We start from the raw sequence: 24573 nt of genomic DNA, 5'->3' as shown, positions 1-24573 counted from the left end.
GGCAGTGCGGCGCTGCCGCCAGCAGATGGCGCGCAGCCCCCGCCGCGCGGCCGAGGCGGGGCGGGCCCGGCCCGGGCTATTTATACCCCGCCGTGTGACCGGGGGCGTCCCAGCGACGGCTCAGTTTTTCCACTCGCCCCATTAAAAATCGACGTCTTGCCTTTCCTTGGAAGGCAGCGGAAGAAACGCGGAATTGCCGGGCTTGACGCGAGCTCCATTTCCATGTGCTCCTCCCCATCCTCCACTCCGTCCCGGTTTCTTCGATGCAGGGAATCTTTCGGTATTTGCGCTCCCTGCTTATTTGGCATAGAGCCGACGCTTCTTAATATAGACCGAGGCACGATCATCTGCAAAAATCATCTCCCTGTGCAGATCTGTTTTCAATATTCCATCTCAAAGAGAAGGCTGTACTGGGCGACCAGCAAGTTTTCTAACCCACAAATAAGCTTCAGGGACAGGTTTATGAAGTTTTGGCGTATTCCAAAAAAGAGGCTGGCAGTTTTACGGCAAAACTGTAATGTAATAAAAGTGTCTCAAATCTCATCTCCATTTATAATCACTTATGAATAACAATTGCAATCAGCAATAGCTAAAATCATATGCTCAAGCAATGCTGGAACACTGTAAAAAACAGGACTGGCATGGGCATATGCTGGATGTCTGAACACACAGCTGACACAAAGGAGAGAAAACATTAAAAATGGCAGAATGCATAAAAGTGAGGACAAATTGAGGCTTGACTTGGAAGGTGAGCTTTTTAGACCCCTTATCTTTTTTTGTTTTTAATATTAGCATCACTTTCTATGAAAATGGCATCAAACCTACATGTTATCTGAGTTCTTTTGCCCCCACACTATTGACTGAAACCTTGTAATCGGTTTTAAGATGTGAATCACAAAACCATAAATATCGTGATGCCTAAACCACTGTAATAATAAATATAGGGTACAGCTAAGTGCATTGGCTCCTAATACAAGTTTCGCAACATTCTGGGCATTCCTGAAAAACAACAAGGTAAGCAATGTTCTAAAAATACTTCAAGCACACATATTTTCTACCAGTACATCACTGGAGTCTGATGTCTTTCTGAAAAAAACCACTCATACCATTTCAATGTAAAGCCACCACATCATATCATCTTGGGAGGAAGAAAACTTACCTCCACTCTGCCTTGTTATGCAGGAATGAGTTACACTGGTCTGGAAGGTTGCTGTCATTTGACATAGATTCCAGGATTGAAATAATCTGCTTGAAAGATGGTCTTTTCTGAAGAAAAAAATAAAACCCAAACAGAGCATTTGTATTCATACAAAACCACTAAAACTATCTGCAGGAATTTTTCAACTGAAACCCCACAATTAGCAGAAATTGCCACACTTCTTTATGACCACAGCATCCTACAAGAGAACTGTAAATCTGTAAATGGTTTCTTTTTATTCTTCTATTAAAGTTTGAGAAGAGTCGCACAGGCTAGTAGGACTCAAACCTTAGCTTAGCCTCCCATGTCTACTAGTAAAACAGTATTAAACATTAGAATCATCAATCATCTAAATTCTTAATTTGAAAAAATAATTTTTCTCAAGCTAAGAGAGAAAATGCTTCCACATAGAGAAGGCTGGACCATCAGCAACTGGTAATTATACAGATGGCCTTTTACAGGTATTAACATAAACTCCTTGGTGTGTGAACAAGCCGTTTAGCTGCCTATCAACAACAGGTTTCTGGCTGCAGTGCCCCTCTTGCAGAGGAGATACTTTAAGAAAAACTCTCACTTAGCTACTTCAGGAGCAGCCAGGGAAGAAGTGAAGATTGAGGTTAGGGAAGGATGTCTTGCCTGGCAGCTAAGCTCATGTTAGTGGCCTCTGTGCCCTTCTGTCCTGGGCTCATTTACTGAACTTTCTATTCCAGGGCTGTCCATCCAAGACCCACTGTGCTCATAAGTCAGAAAAACCAGTTAAAATGACTCCATTATTTTTTTTCCCTTAGTCCCAAGGGGAAGCTATGAAGTAGGATAATAACTGAAAACTGAAAAAGCCAGTTAAATGTGTTTCTTGAAAGAGCACTGACTCTGTTAGTCTGTTTGACAGACCCCAGACAAGGTTGAGACAAAAGGTTGAAACAAAATGTAGATACATAATAAGGGGATGATGCACATTCTCTCTCTACTGTGCCTTTAATTATACCATTTCTGCTAAAATTACAGATGCCGCAATTAAAACGTGCATTTTAATTTGGGAGCACAAAAACAATTAGGAACAATGCTGAGGTGTCTCTCTTAGGAAGATCCAAGTGATTTCCACATTATAAAAGACAGACAATTTCTTTATTTTAAATGTCAAACAGCATGAAAAAGTGTCAAATGCATAACAAAAAAAGAGACAAGCTCTCTTATACTGTAATGCTGCACTCTTCGGCTGTAACTGGAGGCTTTGTCTGTCATTTTTTGGTCCACCTCCATGATTTCAGGCAGTGGGCAGTTCAGGGAGCTACACAGATTTTCTTTGCCACAGACACACCTGCCCCAGCACAAGTGCTCATGCAATTTGCTCCCCAGCCCAGCACGAGAGAGCAGCAAACTGGGCATGCAGAGCTCCACAGCAACAGGTCCCAGTTAAGCAGCACACTGCCTGCACTGGTGACAGGAACCCCTGTCACCTTGTATGGAAGCCAGCATTGTCCAACAGACTGGCAAGTACATAATGTGCCTATACAAAACAAATTCTATTTTCACGAAGACACCAAGGGCAAACATTCCCATGCTGCATTATCTACAATATTTTATGGGCTATTCAGGATAATTCACAAAACACATCTATGAGTTTTGCTTGCTCCTTTTTTCTTAGGTGTATACTGGGAAGTATAGGGCAGGGCTGACACTAAGTGAGCACAGCCTGCTCCACTATCAGGCTTGCTTGGAGTAACCAGAGTGGAAACAATGACAGAGAACAGGGCTTTTACTAAGGGCAGGCAAAAGGATCAACCAACTGATTTGGGAGAAGCAGCAACAATCACGTGGTGGGTCCTGCGCTACAGGCAAAGGGGCTGCAGAGTTGGTGCAACTGGAGCTGGAACAAATGCAGAGTCACACAGTAATGTCAAAGTACTGTACATCTCTGGCTGTGCAAATTCTATAAACAGCCAGCAGTTACCCTGCCAGCTTTGCAGCTGCCAGATTTACAGGCAGCAGCTTTGCATGGAGACAAACCTGACACGAAGGCACAAGCCTACACTGTCACATGGGTTTTGTTGGTTTCTTGCCCCTAGGAAAGGATAATTTCAGATTTAATAAATGCACTCTAAATGCAGAGTGGTACCTTGGCTAAAACTGGCAAGAAGTGATTTGGGAAATTGGGAGCCCGAGCTGAGAAACTTCAAAAAAAGAAAAAAAATAATCTTCTTTTCAGTTGGTAACTGCTAGCACTTTCTAGAAAGCCCCTTATAAGGGTTTCTTAAAATATCAAGGCGTGAGTCGCCTTTGAAAACTGTTTCCCTTTATATCTGTGATGTCTCATACTGAAATCTTTAAAATATATGCCCCTCTAGAAAGAATTCTGGCTAATGTTTTCATTGTTTTCTTCCACTCAGTAGTTCTTACTGAATAGGCCTCTATAAAACCAGGATATTTAATCCATTTGTCTTTCATTTTTTGTTTCTTCTTTGTTCCCAGATTTCTGCTTTCCATTAAAATACTCTATAATTTATAAACATCTTTGATGTGGAAAGAAACTGAAGGAACAGATGAAATGAGAAAGAATTATTCACCTGCAACTCAAAAGCAAGTAACCCCAGTAAACAAAGACATCAGTGATGAGCAGTCTTGTTTCTACAATTACCTAATACCCAAGCAAAAGCTTGGTGAAAATTTTAAGGTGTGACCTGTTTGCTTCAACTAGCAGTTTAAACTGCATAAAGACTACCATTCCAAGTATCACGTGGAGCACTACAGATATTTTTCTCCATGTATGAAAAAATTCTTAAGAATTCAAAGCAACATTAATAACTCTGTCTGTTCCCATGAAGAAATTATGGTGTGAGCAGTGTCTGACACTCCAGCTGCTCTGCAGCAGCTCTCCAAGTATATTCCTTAGCTCCACCATAAATGCATATCCCTCATTTCGCAGGAGTAAGCCACCAAAAGTTACCTCATGCTTTCTGTGGGCTAGAAGTATGCACCTTAGCAACTGCTTTTGAGCAGCTGACATACTCAAGCTCACCCCTGCTTGACCTTCAGTAACTTGTTCATGCATCAACGATCTGATTTTCTAAAGCTAATCCTGGCAAAAAGGGAATGCTACACAGAGCCGTATTTCAGAGGAGCGTGCTCCATCTTTTGGCTCATGCAGGCCACACAGCCCTTTATCAAAGCGTTCTGAGAACTGTAAGTAGCAAACCTTTCCCAGCACGTGACTGAATAAGTCAGTCACATGTCCAAATTGTGACCACAGATTACTCCATTTCAGTCATGTGAACAAAGCTGTAATTGCCTAACAGAAGAAGAGCTGCATGAGAAAAACTAGCGAAGAGCAGACTGTCAGAAAAACCCCATCTCACATGAGATTCACAGTTGCATGACTTCTGGGAATAATGTCTCCAGGAACCAGCCCACACCCAGATAAATTAGTCTATCAGACAGAACTCAGCCTGATAGTTAAGCATCATTCTTTTACAACAGGCAAATCCCTCCCTCTCCTCGAGAAACAGCAACAGTCTTTTGGACACTTATGGATGAGGCTCGAACAAGGCAGAGTGAGCTGATCTAGTATGTGACAATTACAGAAAAGAAGTTCCAATAATTCTTATTCTGAGGCCTTTGGTAGTGATGCTGACACTTGGGAGCAGTTAGTAAAGATAAGCAGTCAGCACTGAAAGTCCTCTTCAGTAATTACTGACCTAGAACTTAAGCAGCCTACTTGTAGATTCAAAAACTTGAAGCATTTTTCTCCCCTCTATTCTGTGGGGGGATACAAGGAATTATTAAGAGAATGGCAATTATATGTGTCTTTGTGTGGAAATCACATGTTGACGGATCTCAGTCTTCCATATCCATTCTGTAGGAAAGCAACCCCCTACTTTTAAAAGAGAGACCAAACATGCATATTTCCTTTCTCATATTATTCTTCTATGGCTACTCTTTGGTGATAAATTCTAGTTTAGAGCACATATATGTTCTCATTTGTCTTGGAATTAATATTGGTCTCTGTGAAGTAGTAGCTAACTTTTTCCTGAGGTTAAAGAAATGAAGTTCTTCCTGGTGTCTTGTCTTGAGAAAAAGAGCACAATTTCCTTTGCTTAACTATTCTTTAATGTCTCAAATATTTTCATAGACAAAGGAAATCGATGTTAATCCTTGGTACTAAAGCTTGTATGCCCACAGGCTCTTTTCAGCCAGTTTTATGTACAATAGGATGGTCACAAAGTCCATTTAAAGCAGGTAACTCTCATAATCTACAAAAGATTTTACTGTCTAAATAATTATTAAATCCCTTCCTTGTAGCAGCAGATTAATAGTAACAATGGTGCAGCTCTTTTAACTTTTTATTCTGTTTTCATGGTTAAACAGCACTGCTATTATCATATTATTACAGTACAATCGTTATAAAGCTCACCATTCAAGCCCTAAGGGAACAGATTAGGAAAGGCTTAATGTTAATTTACAATGTGTTGCTGCTGTTCCTACCCATGTTTTTTGGATTAATTTATTCTTTACTTCTACTTGTGTTTTTAACACCACTAGAGCACAGAACTGGACCTTGAGATTTGTATTTCATAACATGATGCTCACATATATCCAAGAGGGATTAAGTATTAACCTTTGAAAGAAAATATAAAACCCACAATTTTTCCACTTGCTCCAAAATGGCTACATTTTTGCCATCTTACCATTTTCCCTGTCATTGTCTTTAGTAGTTACAAAGTTAGCAACAGAGTAACTCTTGATTAAAAGGGAGAGAGAGAGTTTTTAGGTATGAATATATAAACACACTAAAAAAATTAAAAAAAGAGAGTCCTGGGTATCTTTGTCAAGAAATGTGTCAACAGTGTCAGCTCAGACTTGTCTGCCAAAAAAATGCTAATGCACTTTGCAAAACAAGACTGGGGTGGTGGTGCAGAAATCAAACACACATTTAATTACCTTTGAATCGGCATCCCAACATTGGTGCATCAGTTCTGCAAAACTTCTGGGACAACTGCTTGGAATGGTTAATCTCTAATGGAAAGAAAATGTACCAGTTACTGGAAGCATTTCCCTTTAAGCTACTACTAAACAATTTCCTATGAGACCAACAGACTTCAAAGAACTAAAGCACACTCTCTTTTAAACACAATATAAAAAATGTGGAGACATATTAGAAAGAAAAATCAAAATTACTAACACTAGCAAGAAACACAAATAATTTTTAATAGAACTATAAGAAAGTGTCAAATGCACAAATGGGGTTCCTTAAGAAAGTTCAGAGAGAAGAAGCAAAAACAAGACAAAATAGCTTTTAATACTAAAACAATTTGTGGAGGTTACTGCATAGTATTTTAAGTTGCTTGTCATTTAGGCATAATGTACAGCCTGCCTTAATTCCTTTCTCCCACATAAATGATCTAGTTGGACAATACTATAATCACTTTTGACACACAAATAGCTGAAATACAGATTACATTAAGTGAGTTAAAAAGAGTTAAGTGAAACTCTACATGACACAAGAGACGTTTCATGAGCCTGTGGTCAGAAGGATTAATGAGGACATGCAGATCTCAGAAAGTACTCACAGAGCACAGTGAACTCATAAATATTTCCTAATGACTGAAGACAAGGAGTTGCTAGTTATAGCCAGGACCACTGACTACAGAGAATTAGTTTGCAGCTAGTTTGGTTCCATTTGCTGAGAGTTTTGAATTAGAAGATTTTTACATTAACAGCCTGCCTGCAGACTGGAAAGCCTAAAAGCAAATCCTTTCTCACATACACATACACAGATACTGAAGCCTCTCCAGCTGACTGCACATGCTTCCAACACTACACACTGAAGGAGATCCCTCTGCTCTCACTAAAGCTGTTACCTGACTTAGAGGTTTCATATTATATAAATATATTTTTTAAAGTTAGATAGAAAACCTCAGTGAAAGTGAGTCCAAATGTAAGAAGAGGGGTCAAGCTGGAAAAAGGGTTCTTGTCCTCTAAGAGGCGAGAACCAGGTATTACATTCCTGTTCAGACTATCCTCTCAGGAAGACCCTTTCATCTGCCCTACTATTGCCATATCAGAAGCAAAGCAGAGCACGTTATGGGACTCTGTACCATTACATTACTGCAGTGTGACCTGCAAAGCCTTACAAGACACAGCAGCCAAAAGTAAGAGTTAAATTCTGCTCCAAAAAGCATTTGAACCCTCTAAGAACTGGAAACATGAGACACAGAGGCAGGGCACTGCAGAAGTCTGATTATTAATGTCATAACTTAACGTGCAAGGGTTTCTGTGGAAGTAATACACAGAAATTTGTACAATGCATAAATAAGTTGCACTGGTGCCTGGTCTCTAACTGAGTCACTGGCCTAAAAATACACTGGCTAGTCTTGCTACAGAATTGTCTGTAACCCTCAGTGTTCCAGGAGCTGGACAATCAGTAGCCATCACCACTTGTCTCACTTGTGAAGAATGTCACCTACATAATATGTAATATAGAGGTAGCAGGAATCCAAATGTCGTATTATAATAAAGAACACATTTCTCAGTGGCAATTTATTATGAAATCATGTCTAGCATAACCTGAACTCTCATGCTTTGCTTTTCTTTAAAAAATGGCTTAAAAAAATCTCTACCAGAATAATAATAACACTGTGAAATTATGCATAGTGTCAAAGGAGATCCATACAGAGACATTAGAATCTACTCCATTTGCTGGCCTCAAGCTTTACAAAGGGGATTTTTCACCTTATGCAATTATGCTTTGGCCTCAATCCCTCACTGATTTTAACAAAAGACTTGCAATCCAAAAAATGGAGGAGTGGCTCAACAGTGATCCAGTCCTGTTGTGGACCAGAACCATGCAATCCCACGGATATCAACAGACTGAACTGAGAGCAGAACCTGACCCTTACACTTGTTTTGGGACACAGAAAACTAAGAAAAGTGGCACAATCTGACTTTTGCAAGGCTTATGCTGCACATGTTACCCATGTCATGGCCAGAAAAAATTAGAAGTATGCAATGTCCTCTAAGCTCCCTCACAGCCCTTTAAGGAAAATGGTAACAACAGGCTAGTGGTACCTGACAGACAAAGAGCTAGCTCTGAGAATGCCACCCCTTAGGTTTCTTCAGCCATTAGTAAAATAGTTACGTCTACATTTTGTTCACACTGTGTTTTATGCAATTCCTTGCTCTGGAAAACTGTAGAGAAATATGTGTTGTACTCATGGACATGTTTCAGCATGTGACTGCATCTCTTTACAACACTCCCAATGCCACTCTGCCCCTTACATAAAATCGCATGTGGTGGGCACAAGAGCCAAATACTGTTGATGGAAGGCTTTATGGTTCCTCCTTCAAAATTATGTGTGAGGCTTTTCCTGGACTAGGAGAAAGAGTGTCTTTGTGCCCCCTGCTCTGATAAATGCAGTAGAAGACCACATTCACAATCTTCACACTGTTAGTGTAGCATTTCCAACTAATTGGTATATCACAGTGACACTCACTGGAATTAATCCAGTCCTCAAAAAGAAGAAAAAAAGAGAGGGGAAAAAAACACCAACAAAAAACATTAAACTAAGAGGAGGAAACCTAACTCCTCTGTTTAACTCTGAAGCATTTTGAGAAACAGTTTATGTAGAATAATAGAAATCTGTATTGTACAGCCGGTGCCTCGCCATTGTAATGTTTCCCAAGCTTCCGCTGTGTCTAGATAGAGGAGGTTTCATCTTTGTGGAGGATTTCCATGCTTGTCTGTGTGTGGTACAGTCACAACTTTAAATGTTTTTTAAATGTAGTTACTGTCTTTGATATCAAGGGACTATGTGTTCAGATATAGGCTCACATGTCCAACTAACTGAAAGCCTCAATTTGTGAGAAGAAGAAAAGCGAGGCTGGGGACACTGTACAAACGGTGTTTACACCACTGAAGTGCTTTTGAAATGGAAAGACTCTGCATGAGGAGGCTTGCAGCTATGCCACAGCCTTGCCGATACCAGTGAGGAGCTCATCTTCAATGTAGTGTTGAACGTAGGTGGCAAAACTGTAATTTCTCTCTTTTTTTAAAACTATTTTTTCTTCTTTTATTTTTGAAATTTTCATCTAAGCGGCAGTTTCTTGTACTATAGTGACTCCTGCTGGGAGAGTTAAGTTGAAGTAGCTGAAGGTCTCTTACAGATATATCAACTCCCGGCCAGTAAAAAGATGTCCTAAACGCAGGAGATGGAGTTAAACTGTTCCCCTACCTTGGACGCAATGGCTTCTTTCATCACTAAGAACAAACCCCTAGGTTTTACAATTGAGACTGAGAAACTAGTACAGTACTTGTACAATTTTTGATCTACAGCATCACGACGTGAAGCTGCAACAATTAGATGTAAAGGGTCCATTCATGAGGAATAACATCACTTTGACCCTTTGTGTTAGCTCCTACTGCTAATCTTTCCATACGCGTGAACTTACTTTCAATTTGAAGAAGATGAAAAAGTCTTTTGCAAAACCCCAATACTGTTTTCTGATCTATGTACCTGAATGTAGAAACGTAGTCTTACCTCGTTTTTTTCCACTACAAGCCAAGCTACTTGTAATCCTTCCAAGCCTTTAAAGGGGACCTCCCTTGTTAGCATCTCCCAGAGAACCTGGAAGAGAAAAAAAGAAAAGAATTTTTATTTCTGTACTTTGTATTTTAAATACATTATTAAACCTTGATACAGCACTATTCTGTATCCAATTACCAGGCAACCAGTTTTCATTTGCAGGAACTTGGACCAGTGTTTGTGTGCAAGATCCTCTCACAAAATTAATTTGAATGTTTCTGCTTTTTCCTCTACAGAAAAGCCAAGATGAAAAAACTAGGTTGCTTTTTTACTATCTTTGTACACTATAAAGTTCACAATTGGCAACTGGGACTTGGGAAGACAATGCTCTTCCTCTCCTTCTCAGCTCCAACTAGACATATCTTTGCTTTGCAGTAATTTTTAATTTAAAAATATTTCTCTGCGATTGCAACCAGTGAATATGATCCAAAAGGTATTTAGCTCCTTTGATATGCCTATAAAAATACAATTTTGCAATCAAAACTGTAATTGTTTATCTCCAAGTTGTGATCATATTAAACTAAGCAGTATACAGCATATAAAAAATTACTCTCTTCTCCTTGAGTTTTTATAGACATACTGTCCTTAGATAGAAAAAGATCTCCTAGTTTTGCCTGCTGTTAGCCTTTTGGTAACACAGTATCCAAGAATCTAAGCTACTCTGTAGAAAAGAGCTTGGCATCATCAAAAAAGGCTTCAAGTCAACGAATCCAACTTGTTTTTATGCCATTGGGACAATATATTGGTATTCAACCAAATTAATAGCACTTTGTACCTCCACTTGTATATGTCCCATTTTTTTTTTAAAAGCAAAACTTTCATACGCACATCTTGTTGCAAATATCTACAAACTTTTTCTTCTGCTCATATATCAAGTATAACAACAACAACAACAAAGAATCTTTAATGCAGGATTTGCCAAAATGCATTAAGATCCTTATACAAGTCTCTGTATCCTCACTGTTTGGGTTAGTGCCCAGGTTTATTCCAGCTGCATCATTTTGACTGGATTGTGGACAGCTATGAAGATAATGAAAAAGCAAATGGAACAATATTGACAGATGGAGGGCAAGCAAAAAAATGCATTGAAGCAGAGTTGGGCCTTTAATCAAGCAAACAGGGTACTCCAACAATAGACCTATTTGAATAATTCTGCTTGAGTCAGAAGACTGATTAGTAAAGGTAGGGTATCTTGGAAAAATCAGAACAGTTTTTCTGAGAATAAGAAATATATGGGGAGAACTATCACAGACCTATTCAATTACCCTGTTAGCCTCAGTTCAATCCTTTCAGAAGGAAAAAAGGTACCTCAATTGTAACTCAAACTATCTCCTCTCTACTGGTAGAGAAGGAAATTTAATTGTGAGGGAAGGAAAAAAAAAATAACACTCCCATGTACTTAAGACAAAAAAAGCAGTTAATAAAACAGTTTAAAACAAAGGTTCCTGGACCAAATCTAACATGTGGCTTAGCAGCCTTGCAGAACAACTTCATCTGTTGGGACTGTACCATGAAACTACAGAGGAAAAAACTCAAGTTTGCACATCAGATAGAGCAGTATCTAAATAACCTTCCAAGTAAAGAACATAATGAAATACATTTTAAATGTCTTCAAGAGCCTTGAGCTGGAAAACTACTGCTGTGCTATCTTTCTTTCAGAAGACTGTAAATTTTAAGAGCTGTCTTGTTTCATTCATGCACATATGTTTGTGCAGAACATTTTGCACCGAATTCCTTTATCATGACACCTTTAGTGTTTATTTCCACTGCCCAAACAGATCACTGCCTCCCTAAAACAACAGTGCTAGCTAAAAACTCTTCCAAGACTGCACAGAGTTGAAGAGGAAAACAGCAATTTGACACAATATGAAGGAGTTTTCTTGATGCCTTCATTTTACTAATAAATGAAAGTAAAAGATACAAAAGTGGGATGTTGGAAACCTTTGCATTTACTTACACAGGTTTAGAAAATATTTTAACAACAATGCAATTTTCATATTCAGGCCAAATGGACAGAGAAAGCCTTTCCTTCCAACGGTGACGTGTCTCTAATTTCAGCTTTACAAGAGTTTCAACCCCTTCTCATGGACTAGCTACCCTGAATCATCAGCTGAAGTTAATGACTGCATCAGCAGTCTTTTAAAAGGCAGCAAATGAGTACATCTGCATCCTCACTTGCCTCTTCCCAGGGTGATTCAGCAGCAGACAAGGACCTCAGCCTAACTTACCCCAGCCTCTTTGTGAGGTACGCTCTGTTTATTTTCAGAACTGGCTTTCCCAGCTCACTTCATATGGAAATTATTTTATCTTTCCATTCTGGTATATAATCTAATTGATGGTTCACTTCCCCTCCCACCTGTGATGGTGAGGATCACCTGCTTTCCCAATCACATCACATCTCTGTGATGACGGACAGCAGGTGCTCACAGAGAAAACAGCCAAGCTAGAAACAATGTTGAAAAACAAAGTAAGGCCATTTAATATAGTGCAGTACGCTGCAGCCTCTGAAGATGCTGGACTCAGTTTAGCATATGGAGGAAGAGAAAGGAGAGATAAATGTATTAATGTTCACCCTGTACACAAACCTGACACTCTAGAAATATGTGGTCTTCAGAAAAAGCTCACACATTTACTTCTGTCAGCTCAGCTGTGCATTTCAATTCCTATCCTCTCAATTATGTGACAAGAACCCAAAGGAAAAACTAAACCCACAACACCTCTACCCCATCCCCTGTCCCCACACTGGTGCAAAACCAACAGAGATTCAAAGTGCCATTTGGATAGGGGAACATCCAGTTAAGTAATCTGAGGAAAACAAAACACTCTGAACACCTTTGCTGAAAAAAAAAAAAAAAAAGCTTTGTCTGGCAGGAAACTGTTCACAGACGATGGTCAGGAGCCACATTTAGCAGAGGTGCAGCACAAGCATTAGCATTGCACTCACAGAGGTACTGCCCTTAGGCATGAAAATTAGGTCTGTCTTCCCTGCATTGATCCAACTGCAGTTAGAGATCGCATCATTCTTTTCAAAAAGAGTAAGGGATAACCCCTGGAGCTGGCCAACATTCCCTCTATAAATAACATATGTTCTCATAACTAAAGCAGTGTTTGAACAGCTGCTACATTTAATGGCAGTCTCTAGGCCACCAATAGCCAATTAATGGTTTTACTTACTTGTTCTTGTAAGTGATAAAATAATTCAACTACATCAGATGAGCTTTCTGTGATTAAATACATTTATACTGATATACAAACAGACACTGTGGTGCACTACAAACAGTTCTGCCAGGATAATATATTCTGAGCATATGTCTTCATGATTTCAAACAGCTTTTAGAGTGACACTGTCATTCCACGTACACTTTCCTATCTGGCAGAGATAGCAAGGAATGACAGAGATGGCAAGGAATAATTTTTGAGCAGCACACAGTGACATACAAGTCAGTTTCAGGGTTGATCACTTGTTACACTTGGTTTTAGTTGTTTAGATTACAGACTTGGAAATTAATCAGAAAGGGGAACTACAGCATGGCTGAAGGAAAGTGTAAGATCTGTCTTTGTGTGGTAATAAGTTCTTGAAAATTTAGCTTAGCATTTCGTGACAGTATTATAAATTATTGACTATGTATCTCAGAGAATACATAGGCCTGTTTAACCATCCATGAAGGGCAGGACAAGCTAATCCAAACATTAGCCATAAACATGTATACAACTGTTCACAAAAAGGAAAATTCATTTCAGCTGAGAAGCAGACCTATGAGGCTGCAGAAAGACTTCAACACTTCATGGAAAAAAGCTCTTGCGCAGCTTAAGCAGAGTATCTAAAATGACAGATGGGTTTGTAGAAAGAAAAGACTGTCAGATAAAAAAATAGAAGAAAGGAAATTAAAGAAAACCATGGGAAAGATGACAAACATTGCAAATGAAATATCTATCCCTAGCATCTTACTAGTTTACATTTGAAAGGATTCTGTTCTTTGTTAAGAGGACTTTAACTGAAGTAAAGCAGATTTGTCTCTCTAGCACAAAAGCTGCTGGCAAGTGTTATGCTTCAAAAAGGGATTCTTTACATTTTGTTTTTATAGATGATAATAACTTAAAGAGACAAAAATACCCTTTCTCAGATTCCTTGTTTTCAGACCCCTAGCTACTTGTCTGGTAGTGATAATACTTATTATAGGGAGATTCCAACTTTCAGTGTTATATTCAGGCCATTTCATGCTGGTATAACCCCCTAATATTAGTTATTTCAGAAACAGAGAACTTGGGCTACTGCCATTCTTCATGTCTACCTATCTCCTCTGAAAATGATGGTGTTCCAAGACTAGAGTTATAAAAAGAATAATTACTCCTAAGTGCTTCCACCCACAGTACAACACATTAATTTAAAAACAATATATAAAAAATCATGGGTCATTACTAAACATTCTAAAGTAGCACTACATACCCATAACAATGTAAAAGCACTCTGGTAACACTGAACCGTTTTCATAAGGAGGATAGCTCAGTTTTACCTCCAAGCACAGAACTGTCAAAGAACATGACTTTTTCAATGAGGTAAAATAAACTTTTCACAACATACTGCTCCCAAGGCACTGTTAATACTTGACATGATAAGATACTAAACAATTTCCTACCTTCTCCCACTTTGAAAACATTACCTTAAGTCAATTCAAACTAGGATGACTATGTGAGAAGTTTGAACTATAAAACCATGTTTGGAATTTTTCCTCTAACATTGTTGTTCTGTTTTAAACTGGAACGTTTCCTTCAGTGGACAATATGTGATTGCTTCCAGTAACAGTTTACATTAACATTTACATTTGTTAGCTGATGTTCTCTTACTCTTTGTGACCCAGTTCAGTTAAGCAAGCAAGGATTTTGAATTTGACAATATAGGCTCCTTGCAAACTTTCACTGATAAGTGATGTCACATCTTGTCTCAAAAATTTTTCTCACTATAAACAACTGTTTGGCAAAAAGTTTAAGTCACCCTCCACTGAGACAGCAGCTTAGCTATGTACAGCCATAGGTGCTAATTTAAAACCACAGTACCTCCCCCACATCTGTGGCCTCCCATTCCTCAAAGAGAAAGAAACAATACTTGGCAGCTAGTGAAGAATTTCTCCTTCTGCCACCCGCTGTTGAATCCAAACAGAAGAACAGTTAATGCACCAATATGCATGGAAACTACAGCCCCACTTCCTTTCCTTTGCCCACCAAAGGAAATACTCTTTACTGTCCTCTGCCAGAGAAAGGCTATGGGGTTAGGCACACAACTGATGTGACCAATAGGACTACTTCTAGCCTACTTTGTATCGCAGAGCAAAGCTAAACTAGTATTTAACTGTGGACAGAGTAAAGTAATTCACATTACTGAATATGAAAACCTGACATTCTTATGAGCTATACCTGATTCCCCACCCTTCAGTAAAGCAGTGCTGGGCTTCTGTATTTTCAGATGGGGTCTATTCTCACAGATGGTGACAGCAGTGTCTTTTAAACAATTGAGCAAAAGAGCAGGTGCTTTTTAATAAAAATCAATGACACTCTGTTTTGGGGAAAGTGAAATGCTAATGTTACCCCCCCTATTACAAGACAAACTTATTCTCTTTGGTTCCACAAAAAAAACCACAAGCAGATAATAAAAATCAATGACACTCTGTTTTGGGGAAAGTGAAATGTTAATGTTACCCCCCTATTACAAGACAAAATTTTTCTCTTTGGTTCCACAAAAAAAAAACCACAAGCAGAGATTCATGATGCTTTCAGTAGCTCCTGAAAGCCTTTGGACATATTCTGAATAATTGAGGCACTTCCTACACTGGCATGCTGCTAATCTAATCAGATGCTACTAAACGTGCAAGATACTGTGTTCTTCCTATCATTTTCAAGCATGTAATTATAAATGATGCGTCAGTCTTAGAAGGAACTGCGGTGTTTCTTGTTGCTCTTATTTAGATTTGCTGTAGTTGCAGCATGTGAATTCTGTCACACGGACAAACTGCCACAATGCAGAGTGAGATGAGGCACTCACCACTCCGTACGAGTACGTGTCACATGTTTCAGACACTGGAAGACTCTGAATAACTTCTGGGGCCATCCATGGGAAAGTGCCCACTAATGACATGTGTGTCGTATGGGAGTGGAATCTTGAGGCACCAAAATCACAGATCTGGCAAAAATAAATAAAATATCAAACTGGTATAATGAGTATTGACCTCATTCATCAGACATGGAAACATTCAGTCAAGCAGCAGCATCTGTCTACAAATAATTAAAGTGTTCATACCTTTAACACACCATCAGCAGCTATAACAACTGAAAATGAAAAAACAAAAGATTACAAGAATGCAAAAAGCAAGTCCAATACATTTTTACAGCAAAATACTTCATTTTTCAATAAGACAAATGACCCTAAGGTGAGCCAGCATCTGAATGTGCACACCTGTCCTGGTTTCATTGAGAAGCTGACAGAACATCTGCTGAATATCTGCAAGCCTCTGAACAAATGCAAAACCTTTCAGGCATTACTGAGTTAAAAGACAGCAACACAGATGAACCTCATTTTCCCCAGAACAGGTAGGTTTAACAAGAGGCTCTCTGGAAGAGTCATTACTAAAAGAAGAAAAGGCTTCAACCGAGGTGAGACCTGGATGTTTCTTGACTATCATGCATTATTGAAATCTGTGCATTATTAAAATCTGTGCCTCTCCTATCCCACCACTAGTAGTAGAAGTTTCATCTAAAAGGCAATGTTCAGCAAATTTCAGAAACTACTGTCAACTGCTAAGTACGGACTCCACACTGAATATGTATGACTCAAAAGCCTGAATATCTGTCAAACCTCATAAAAAAGCCACAATAAAGACAAGATTTTCTGATAAGAAATAATAGGCCTTATCCAGTCTATTGTGTCTGGTGTCTGCCAGCCTTTCCTGGCACTCAACTTTTCCAGACAGAAAAAAGAAGCAAGGAGTGCCCAGGCAGTATCTGAAAGCTTCATCAGCTTTCATGGCAAATCATGGCCAGCAAGACACAAGCTGGAAGAGCCCTCCTCCATAGTGCTCTAGATGATGCCAGGTCTGTAATGAACTTCAGACAGGCTCAGGATGGGGAGGAGGGAACCAGCTTTTCCGTGCCTCAACAAGTGCAGCTTTGATGACAACCAAGGTATTAGTTAGTTCTGCTTGTTCAAAAAGCTTAAGTACAGATTTAAATGCCACATTAGCAGGTAACAGTAAATGCAGAGTGTTTCAAGAGTTTTGCTACTTTACCATTCCTGGACTTCAGGTCCCTGTGGATAACTTTGACTGGAGCTTCCATGTGTAAATAGTGCATTCCTACACAAAAGAAAGGAACAATCTAGTTAGACAGGCTGAGCAGGGCCATCACGTTTCTGCAGTCATGATTCCTGGTTCCCACTAGTTGTACTCATTACAAGTTGCCACATCTGTGTGCCATATTGACGTGCTGAAGGAGAACCAAAGCTTCCCATCATCTCTGAGTAAAAAGCACTAACCAAAGCCCACGTATCTCTCAGAGCATCTATCTGGATATGCTAATGGTTTTTAACATCATATGTAGTTATTTTCGCTAAATATATAGTTAAGGAGATGTCTCTACATGATTAAGCCAGATATGAATTTACTTTTTCTTCATTAGTTTACACTAATTCTTGTGTGGTCAGTCACAGAGAACACAAAGGATGGAACAGCTTATTCTACATTATTATATGAAGAGTTTCAGTATGTTTGCTGAGAATAAGTCCTTAGCTACCTTAAATGCTCCAAATCAAATCAAATTATGCACTTTATCTCATAATTACACAACATCAACAAAATTATCCTCATGGGACTTAGGGATCCACCAGAACTGCCTCACAGAAACTATTTTCACTCCAGAATATTTTTGGATTCATAATAAACAAGGAACATATTAAAAAGAACAGTGAATGGATTTTGCTTTTTTTATTTATATATGTTTGATTGGTTTTGTTACCATCTCAATAAGGAAGACTAGGAAGGTTTTCCTGACTAAGGAAGCTGTACATTTGCTGGCTGTGTAGGGCAGTATATGCCACTCTTGTTGCTTACCTTTAGCTATGTCAGTGGCCCAGGTCATGATATGATCCATATCCATCTCTTCACTTTTGTTACTATTAATGTAATCAAACAGTGAGCCAGCAGAAGCATACTCTGTTAAAAAAAAAAAGCAACAAGCAAGACAGTTAAAAACATTGCACCTAACATGAAAGACATAATAGAAACTCTGCCAGTTCCAGAAAGCAGTCCTCTGGCTTAATGACAAAGCATTTGGGTTCAACAGCCTAATATTATTACCAGTATAGTAGGAGAGTTTATCTGATTATCCCAATGCAGACATAAGCTGCTACTAACAAAAAATGAAAAAACAAACAAAAAGGTGTAATCATATAGAAAAACAGGCATTAAAATGAAAAGGCATTAGAAAGGTCTGGCATCAAGAAAGATCAGGCAAAGCAGTTCAAATTCCAGAGTAAAAGGTTGTGCATGTTCCTTGGTCAGGACAAGCAGATGCTTCTCTTAATTTCCCATAACTATACCTACAGAATCCCACAGCAGGAGTCTGGGGTAAAAACAAGGGCATTTGAGGCCCACTGGTGTTTGGAACTGTGGCAGATGGAATCCAGTCTGACTGTCAGAGTTGTGGGGCTTAAAGCAAGAATAACAAGCTAGTTAGCCCTACACATATTTAGGAGTGAAACTGGAGACACTCAAATCTCTACAGTACTACTTTCATATTACCTAAAATTCTTACTTTTTTAAACAGTGAATTAGCCACTCTTGATCAGAAGAACAATTAACAGATGAGTTTGGTGGTATCAGATTCATCTTATTGCTTCCAAAATCAGAGGATACTCCCCACTGGTAAGCAGTACTATGTATAAATTATGCCCCATAAAAAACACAGAATTTTTAGTTGTTTTTTTTTTAAGTAAAGCCACATGCTAAATATATAATGTTCTGTTACAAACAAAGAGTTTGCAAGTAGAAAGTTTCCTATTTCCCCACGGAGACACAGAACAGCAGATCAAATAATTTGTTCATGAAAAAACAGAAGGATGAAACCAGAAGTCTAACCCTGAGATAAGCAGGACAGATTTTCTTGTGCTGCGGGTCACCTGCAGCAGTTTAAAGCCTGTAGCTCTTCTGCTCAGTATTTATTAATATGAAATATTAATAGAAATAAGTTTTATCTTATTTAGAATTCATTCATGTTTTACCAAAAACAGGTTTGTAAGATGAAACAGCTGATACATTTTCTTTTATCTGTTTGCAATGACAGGGCAGACAGATGCCACCCAGTGCAGCAAAAGTAGCACAAAGACCAGGGGGATACAAGGAGCAACTTAAGCCTTTTGTCCCTCTCTCCCAAGGCTATTCAATGTGCTTCTCAGGCAGAATTTAGAACCTACCTAGAAGACTCTCAAAATCTTCATATTATTTCAAAGCAGCCACAAAATCATTGTCTTTAAGACTATATAAAATGTGTCTGAATATTTTTAATAATAATATTAATCAATGATTGCTACATGATAGTGTAAATGCATACAAAATTTTCAATTGTTCCTAACCAAAGAAATAAAAAACACTGGGAGATCACGGTGTGGGGAAGGAAACTGAGACCAAACTGAATCTGCAGCCTAGAATGTGACAGGTCAGATGGGAAGACTCCAGTGCTAAATGAAAGAGGGAGAAAATAGCAAGTCCTTTGAAAGTAAACACTCAAGTGCAAGTTAGCTTTGGATCACTGCTGCACAACCTCCCACTGCAAGGACAGACGTGTTGCTTCTGATGTCACCAAGAGAGGAGTAAGCTGCTGACCTGCACATTTCCACAATTAAAACAGAAGCTTTTTTTACCCATGATGTCATTATCTGTCTTATAAATGGATTCTTCAGGAACAGGTTGGCTGCATGCTTTGCATGTCTTTACAATGCATAATTCGATCTGTCAGGGTCAGGGGACAACTCAGCTCCTTCACCCCTTTGCCACTTTGTGTGAACAGAGGCAAATAAGCTTCAATCAACAATGCCCCACTGTTAGTATTTCTTTATATATTTATAAATATGTATTTCTAAAAATATATTTCTAAATATAGGTATTGCGCCACAGATATTTATTAGGAGCTTGTGGATTTGGAAAGCATATTGCAAGGACATTGTTTTGCAAATAATGGAAAAGAAACATTTTCTTTAGAAAGAAAAGCTCTTATTGCCTTACTGGACCCACCCTGTGATGCTGTGGCATACATATGGTTCTGTGCATTGGGGGCACAAGATCTGAGAACCTTTTGGGATGAGTGAACTGTGACCAAAAGACATATCTGAAAGCTACATATTGAGACTGCTGCTGACAGAGATGGCCAGTAACATCTAGAACGATGGGATCCATGACAGCAGCTCACAAGGCAGCAGGATGAGCTGGAACACTGACATACATCCTAGGAGGAAAACATATTTTTAATCCTACATGAGACATTACATGCAGCTAATGCTCAGTACTTGGCTGAATGCTCTCATTTCCATCATTTCCATCGTTCTGAAGTAACACTAATTTCTCAAGATTTCTTCTTATTTGGGATTTCCTCTCTCAAGAAACAAATCTCTGACTTAACACAGGATTGTCTGCAACACTGAAGGCCATCCAGAAGATCACGAAGTGAAAATCCCTCTAGAAGACATTTGAAGTGTAATTAACGTTTCTTCTGTCAGTAGCCATTCTCTCATTTGAAAATGGTGTAGGGAAATGGAGCCTTGCCTCCATTCCAATCCACAGGACTCCAGTCTCCTTAGAAGTTGCAGGGAGAATCAACAGTTTGCTAAGAAATCCCCAAACCTCTTTCTTCTTTAGCCAGGTGTGATCAGAGTTCCCTGTGGAACAAAGCTGTTGAACTACACACCATAGTCTCTTCCTGACAGGCAGCTAAAGAGTGCCCACTCTCAACAGCACAGTGAATTACTTTAGTTGCTTTCTGTCCTGGGACTGGTAAGCAGGTCATAATGTCCTCCAAACACTGACCTTTTGGGAGACCAAGCTGAGGTCTTCTGATCTAGACATCATCCCAGGTCATTGACTACACCTCTCCTTTGCTACTCTGCTTGCTGGTTTACACTTATATTAAAAAGGATAGTAAAATTACACTGCTTATTAGCTTTCTATTAATTTTATTGCTTTCAGAAGGAATTCAAATTCCTGTCTATATGCCATCATCAGTGCATTTCTAAGTGGTGCAGACTGTGGTCACCCAAGCACCTCTGGAATGCTGTCTGCCACACCATGACCTCCAGTAGGCTGATACTCCTGGAGTAAGCAAAGCTCCCCATGCCCTGAAATGTGCTGCATTTCAGATTACACTGCCATCTGCTGTGATAAGCAGAAGTCTAAGAGGCAGGTAGAAATAACTGAATTTTCACAAGTTCTGACCACCAACCAACAAAAACCTGACTGGCAGTGACTCAAATTGGTGTTAGATTGTGCACATGCAAAAGACTACCCTTCACACTGAGCTTTGAAAGTTAGAGACATGCCAAAACATGCCTCCTAATCCACGCTTTCATGGGTTTTATCTCTCCAAACATTTGTTTGAGCAGTTGGGAAATGTCTTTGCCTTGGGTTTACTTTCTACTCCTATCTTACGTAGTTTGTCCCATACAGGAAAGGGAGAAAATTCTATATCTGGACCATCTCCCAAGATAAGAGAAGGAAGCTTAAAACGGTGACAGTAAAAAAAAAACCCACCAACAAAATACCCCAACAATAACACAAAAAGCAACTTCCGCATAATTCTAGGAATATCAAAACAAACAAAACCTAGTTTCCTATGTATAAAGGGAGCAGTCTTACAATGCCTTATTAACCCTTGACTCTATTTCAAGCTCTTCCCATTGGGAACCTCACAATGCAAATTCTCCTATTTTCAGTGCAGGCAGAATTCATGGGGTAGCTCTGCTCTGAGCAGACACCCAGCCCACCTTCCTCACAGAACCAGCCAGAGCTTTGCATCATGAAAACCTCTACTTTTGTGACACGCCAATTAGAATGAGAAAGCAATTCTCCAAACAGGGTAAGAGAACACAGTGAAAGGTCCTGTTTAAAGGAGTCCTGCATTTGTGCACTAAGAACACGCTAGCCCTCACCTGCCTCCATGCTGCCTCCAGCTATGCTCCCAGCCAGGTTCCCACCTCCTGCACTCCCAGTTACATTGCAGCAGGTAGTGCCAAGCAGTCTTAACATTTAAAGACCATAACAATTAGCAAAACACTGTAATTTAGTAACATTGAAGATAACTTTGTAACATTGTAGCTTTACAGTCAAGAAAAAGGTCAGACAAAAAATCCTTACCTGTAACTATGCCATAATTTGGAGGTTCAATGACAGCTCCATAGAACTGAATGATGTTTTTGTGACTGAGCACACTGAGTATTTCTGCCTGTTGAAAACAAACAAATAAACAAACAAGTTAGACAGTTCAGAATGGGTCATTTACTGTGATAGCTTATTTCATACCCCACTGCGTATACACATATATAGCATATTATGTGTATATATATAAGCACACACATATCTAGGAAAGACTGTTCACAAATGCTTGGCATTTGAAAACCTAGTGAGAGAGTTTGGCAGATGAATGCTTTTTATGTTTGGGGGGGTGGGAAAAATAAATGTGAGACTATTCTTTCATGGCCAAGGCACTGATGTAGGAAGTTAAGTCTTTGGAAAAACTGAAGATCTTGGAAAACTTTGTTCCAAGAAAGATGTGGGATTTTTGGCAGAGCAGCAGCAGTCCGATCCAGAGTTTGTGTTTATGCACAAAGTACCATGGGTTCAGCGAGTCCAGCACTCCAGGCTGTTACAGCATACCATGCACACAGAGCTCCATCCAATGTTTACTGGAAATGTGGAATTTCCAGGCATGCGCTGTGGAGTCTGATTAAATACACAGAGCAAGCATGCTTGAGATTGCCAAATACCCAGCAGTGCAGTTGAAATTGCTCCTCAAAGCAGACTACAGATGTTTGGCAATCCTGGATAAATATACAAAACCTTCAAATTCAATTTGAACAATGCTGCTGGGTTTGAGCAAGAGACTGCAAGACAATGAGACTGTATCCACAGAAATTAACACTTATAAGCCCTGCAGTTTCTGAGAAAAAAGGTCAGGTATTTCCAGGAAGGTGTCTCAACAGTTTCACCTCTGCAGTGTATCAAAACAAATATTTAACAGATTTTAGACACATGTTTTTATACAAATATACATATTATGCAAATACAGATATGTATTACTTTGTATTTTTCTTCACAGTAATGCTTTAAGACTTTAAGATTATGTTAACTCTATACCAGGCAAGAGCATCTAACAAAAACAAGATCACAATTAACTCCTCAGAACTTATCACAAGCATCTGACAGACCCCTTCACAGATCCTTTGACTTGCATTAGGAGTGTTGCTTTTTGCCCACAGGTGAGTCTTCACACATGTTCTCAGATAACTGCCAATTAATTTATTTTGTGGACTTGTAGGTAAGTCAGTCTGCAGTATGATTTGCTGAAAACAGCACACATTTTAAAAGGTAATTTTCTGGTATTGTGAAAAAAAGATTACTCACTTGATGGTAATACTGTTTTTCTTGTTGAGCAGGCTAAGCAGCATGAAGAGTTAGTGTAACCTAAGTTAAGCTCAAAGCTATAGTTAAGATTTAATTGCATATGTGTAAATGTCTGAGCATTAGCTAAAGTCTTCAAAACTGTGTTGAAGTTACTCAAAAAAGTCTTTAAGCAACAACAGCAAAAAATTGAGTCATCTAATGCCTTCATCAGTAATTATGCACATAAGCACATGTATCATGGTACCACCTATAAAACACAGGCCAAACAAATACTGGTTTGCTATAGCTCTAAATTTATTAGAATAGCAGTAACTGATGTACTATGGGTTTCTGTGTAAAAACTGTTATAGCCTTCCTGTATGCAGTGAATCTAAAAAGCCACAAAATAATTTAAAAGGCAGCTATCTAAGCAAATGTGGGAAGATTCACCTGCAGGTAAACAGCAACACTCAAGACTCAGCCAGTCAGGGATCTGCCAGCAGAAGGAGCTCTGCCCTACAACTGCAGCCCCACCATCCTCCCAAGACAAGGAACTCTTGCGGCAGCACAAGCCATGAGTTATACCTCCAACCTCCTTCCCTAGGCTGGAGGACGCAGGTGACCACTGAGTCAAATCTCCATCTCAGAAACTTCTGTATTATGTTTGTTTGTTCCTTAGGAAATATTCAATTGGGCATTCAATTCTCTAATTCCTACAAGCATTACTGCCAGATTACCAGGAGACCTCACTCTCCTTGACTGGCTATCTGAATATTCTGATGAGAGACAGGAATAACACAAACAGTTAGAAAACCTATCTAAACCACCTTTTCATTAACACCTTGGTAAGAGGAATGGAATAAAACTATCTTCTTGTGAAATATTTAAAATACACCACGTCTTCAAAGCTGTGAGCAAGCCATCTGCTGTGGTGTTTAAAACACAAGTACTTACAGGTCATTAGAATTAAACTGAGGGGTCTCATATTTGATTTTCCAGTAGCATAATATATTTAGGTCCTGGCTATAAAACAAGTACTTGATGAATCTTTTCGGAGAATGATTAAAAATGCCCCACGATTAACAAATCCAAGTTCCATAGCTCCCTATCCCACCACAACTATGTGCAGAACCCAGTGGTTGTTCTCCAGCTCACACAAGATGCTGCT

The 24573-nt window shown here is 39.1% G+C and overlaps 1 protein-coding gene across 3 annotated transcripts in view; it reads right to left on the bottom strand.

Moving 5' to 3' along the window:
- The window catches only part of MAP3K20 (mitogen-activated protein kinase kinase kinase 20), an 89243-nt gene that overhangs the window by 37433 nt on the left and 27237 nt on the right, over positions 1 to 24573 (bottom strand). For all 3 annotated transcript variants that reach the window (XM_041403782.1, XM_041403783.1, XM_041403785.1), the window contains 8 exons: positions 22161 to 22248; positions 17871 to 17972; positions 17052 to 17117; positions 16067 to 16095; positions 15812 to 15949; positions 9730 to 9816; positions 6134 to 6208; positions 1160 to 1266 (listed from right to left, as the gene is read on the bottom strand). In XM_041403782.1, the coding sequence (XP_041259716.1) occupies positions 1160 to 1266; positions 6134 to 6208; positions 9730 to 9816; positions 15812 to 15949; positions 16067 to 16095; positions 17052 to 17117; positions 17871 to 17972; positions 22161 to 22248 (692 nt within the window). The remainder of the gene's footprint in view (positions 1 to 1159; positions 1267 to 6133; positions 6209 to 9729; positions 9817 to 15811; positions 15950 to 16066; positions 16096 to 17051; positions 17118 to 17870; positions 17973 to 22160; positions 22249 to 24573) is intronic.

Source organism: Onychostruthus taczanowskii, unplaced genomic scaffold (genome assembly GCF_017590055.1).
Source record: "Onychostruthus taczanowskii isolate IOZ18803 unplaced genomic scaffold, ASM1759005v1 scaffold20, whole genome shotgun sequence".
NCBI lineage: Eukaryota > Metazoa > Chordata > Aves > Passeriformes > Passeridae > Onychostruthus > Onychostruthus taczanowskii.
This window is presented reverse-complemented; position numbering and strand designations above follow the sequence as displayed.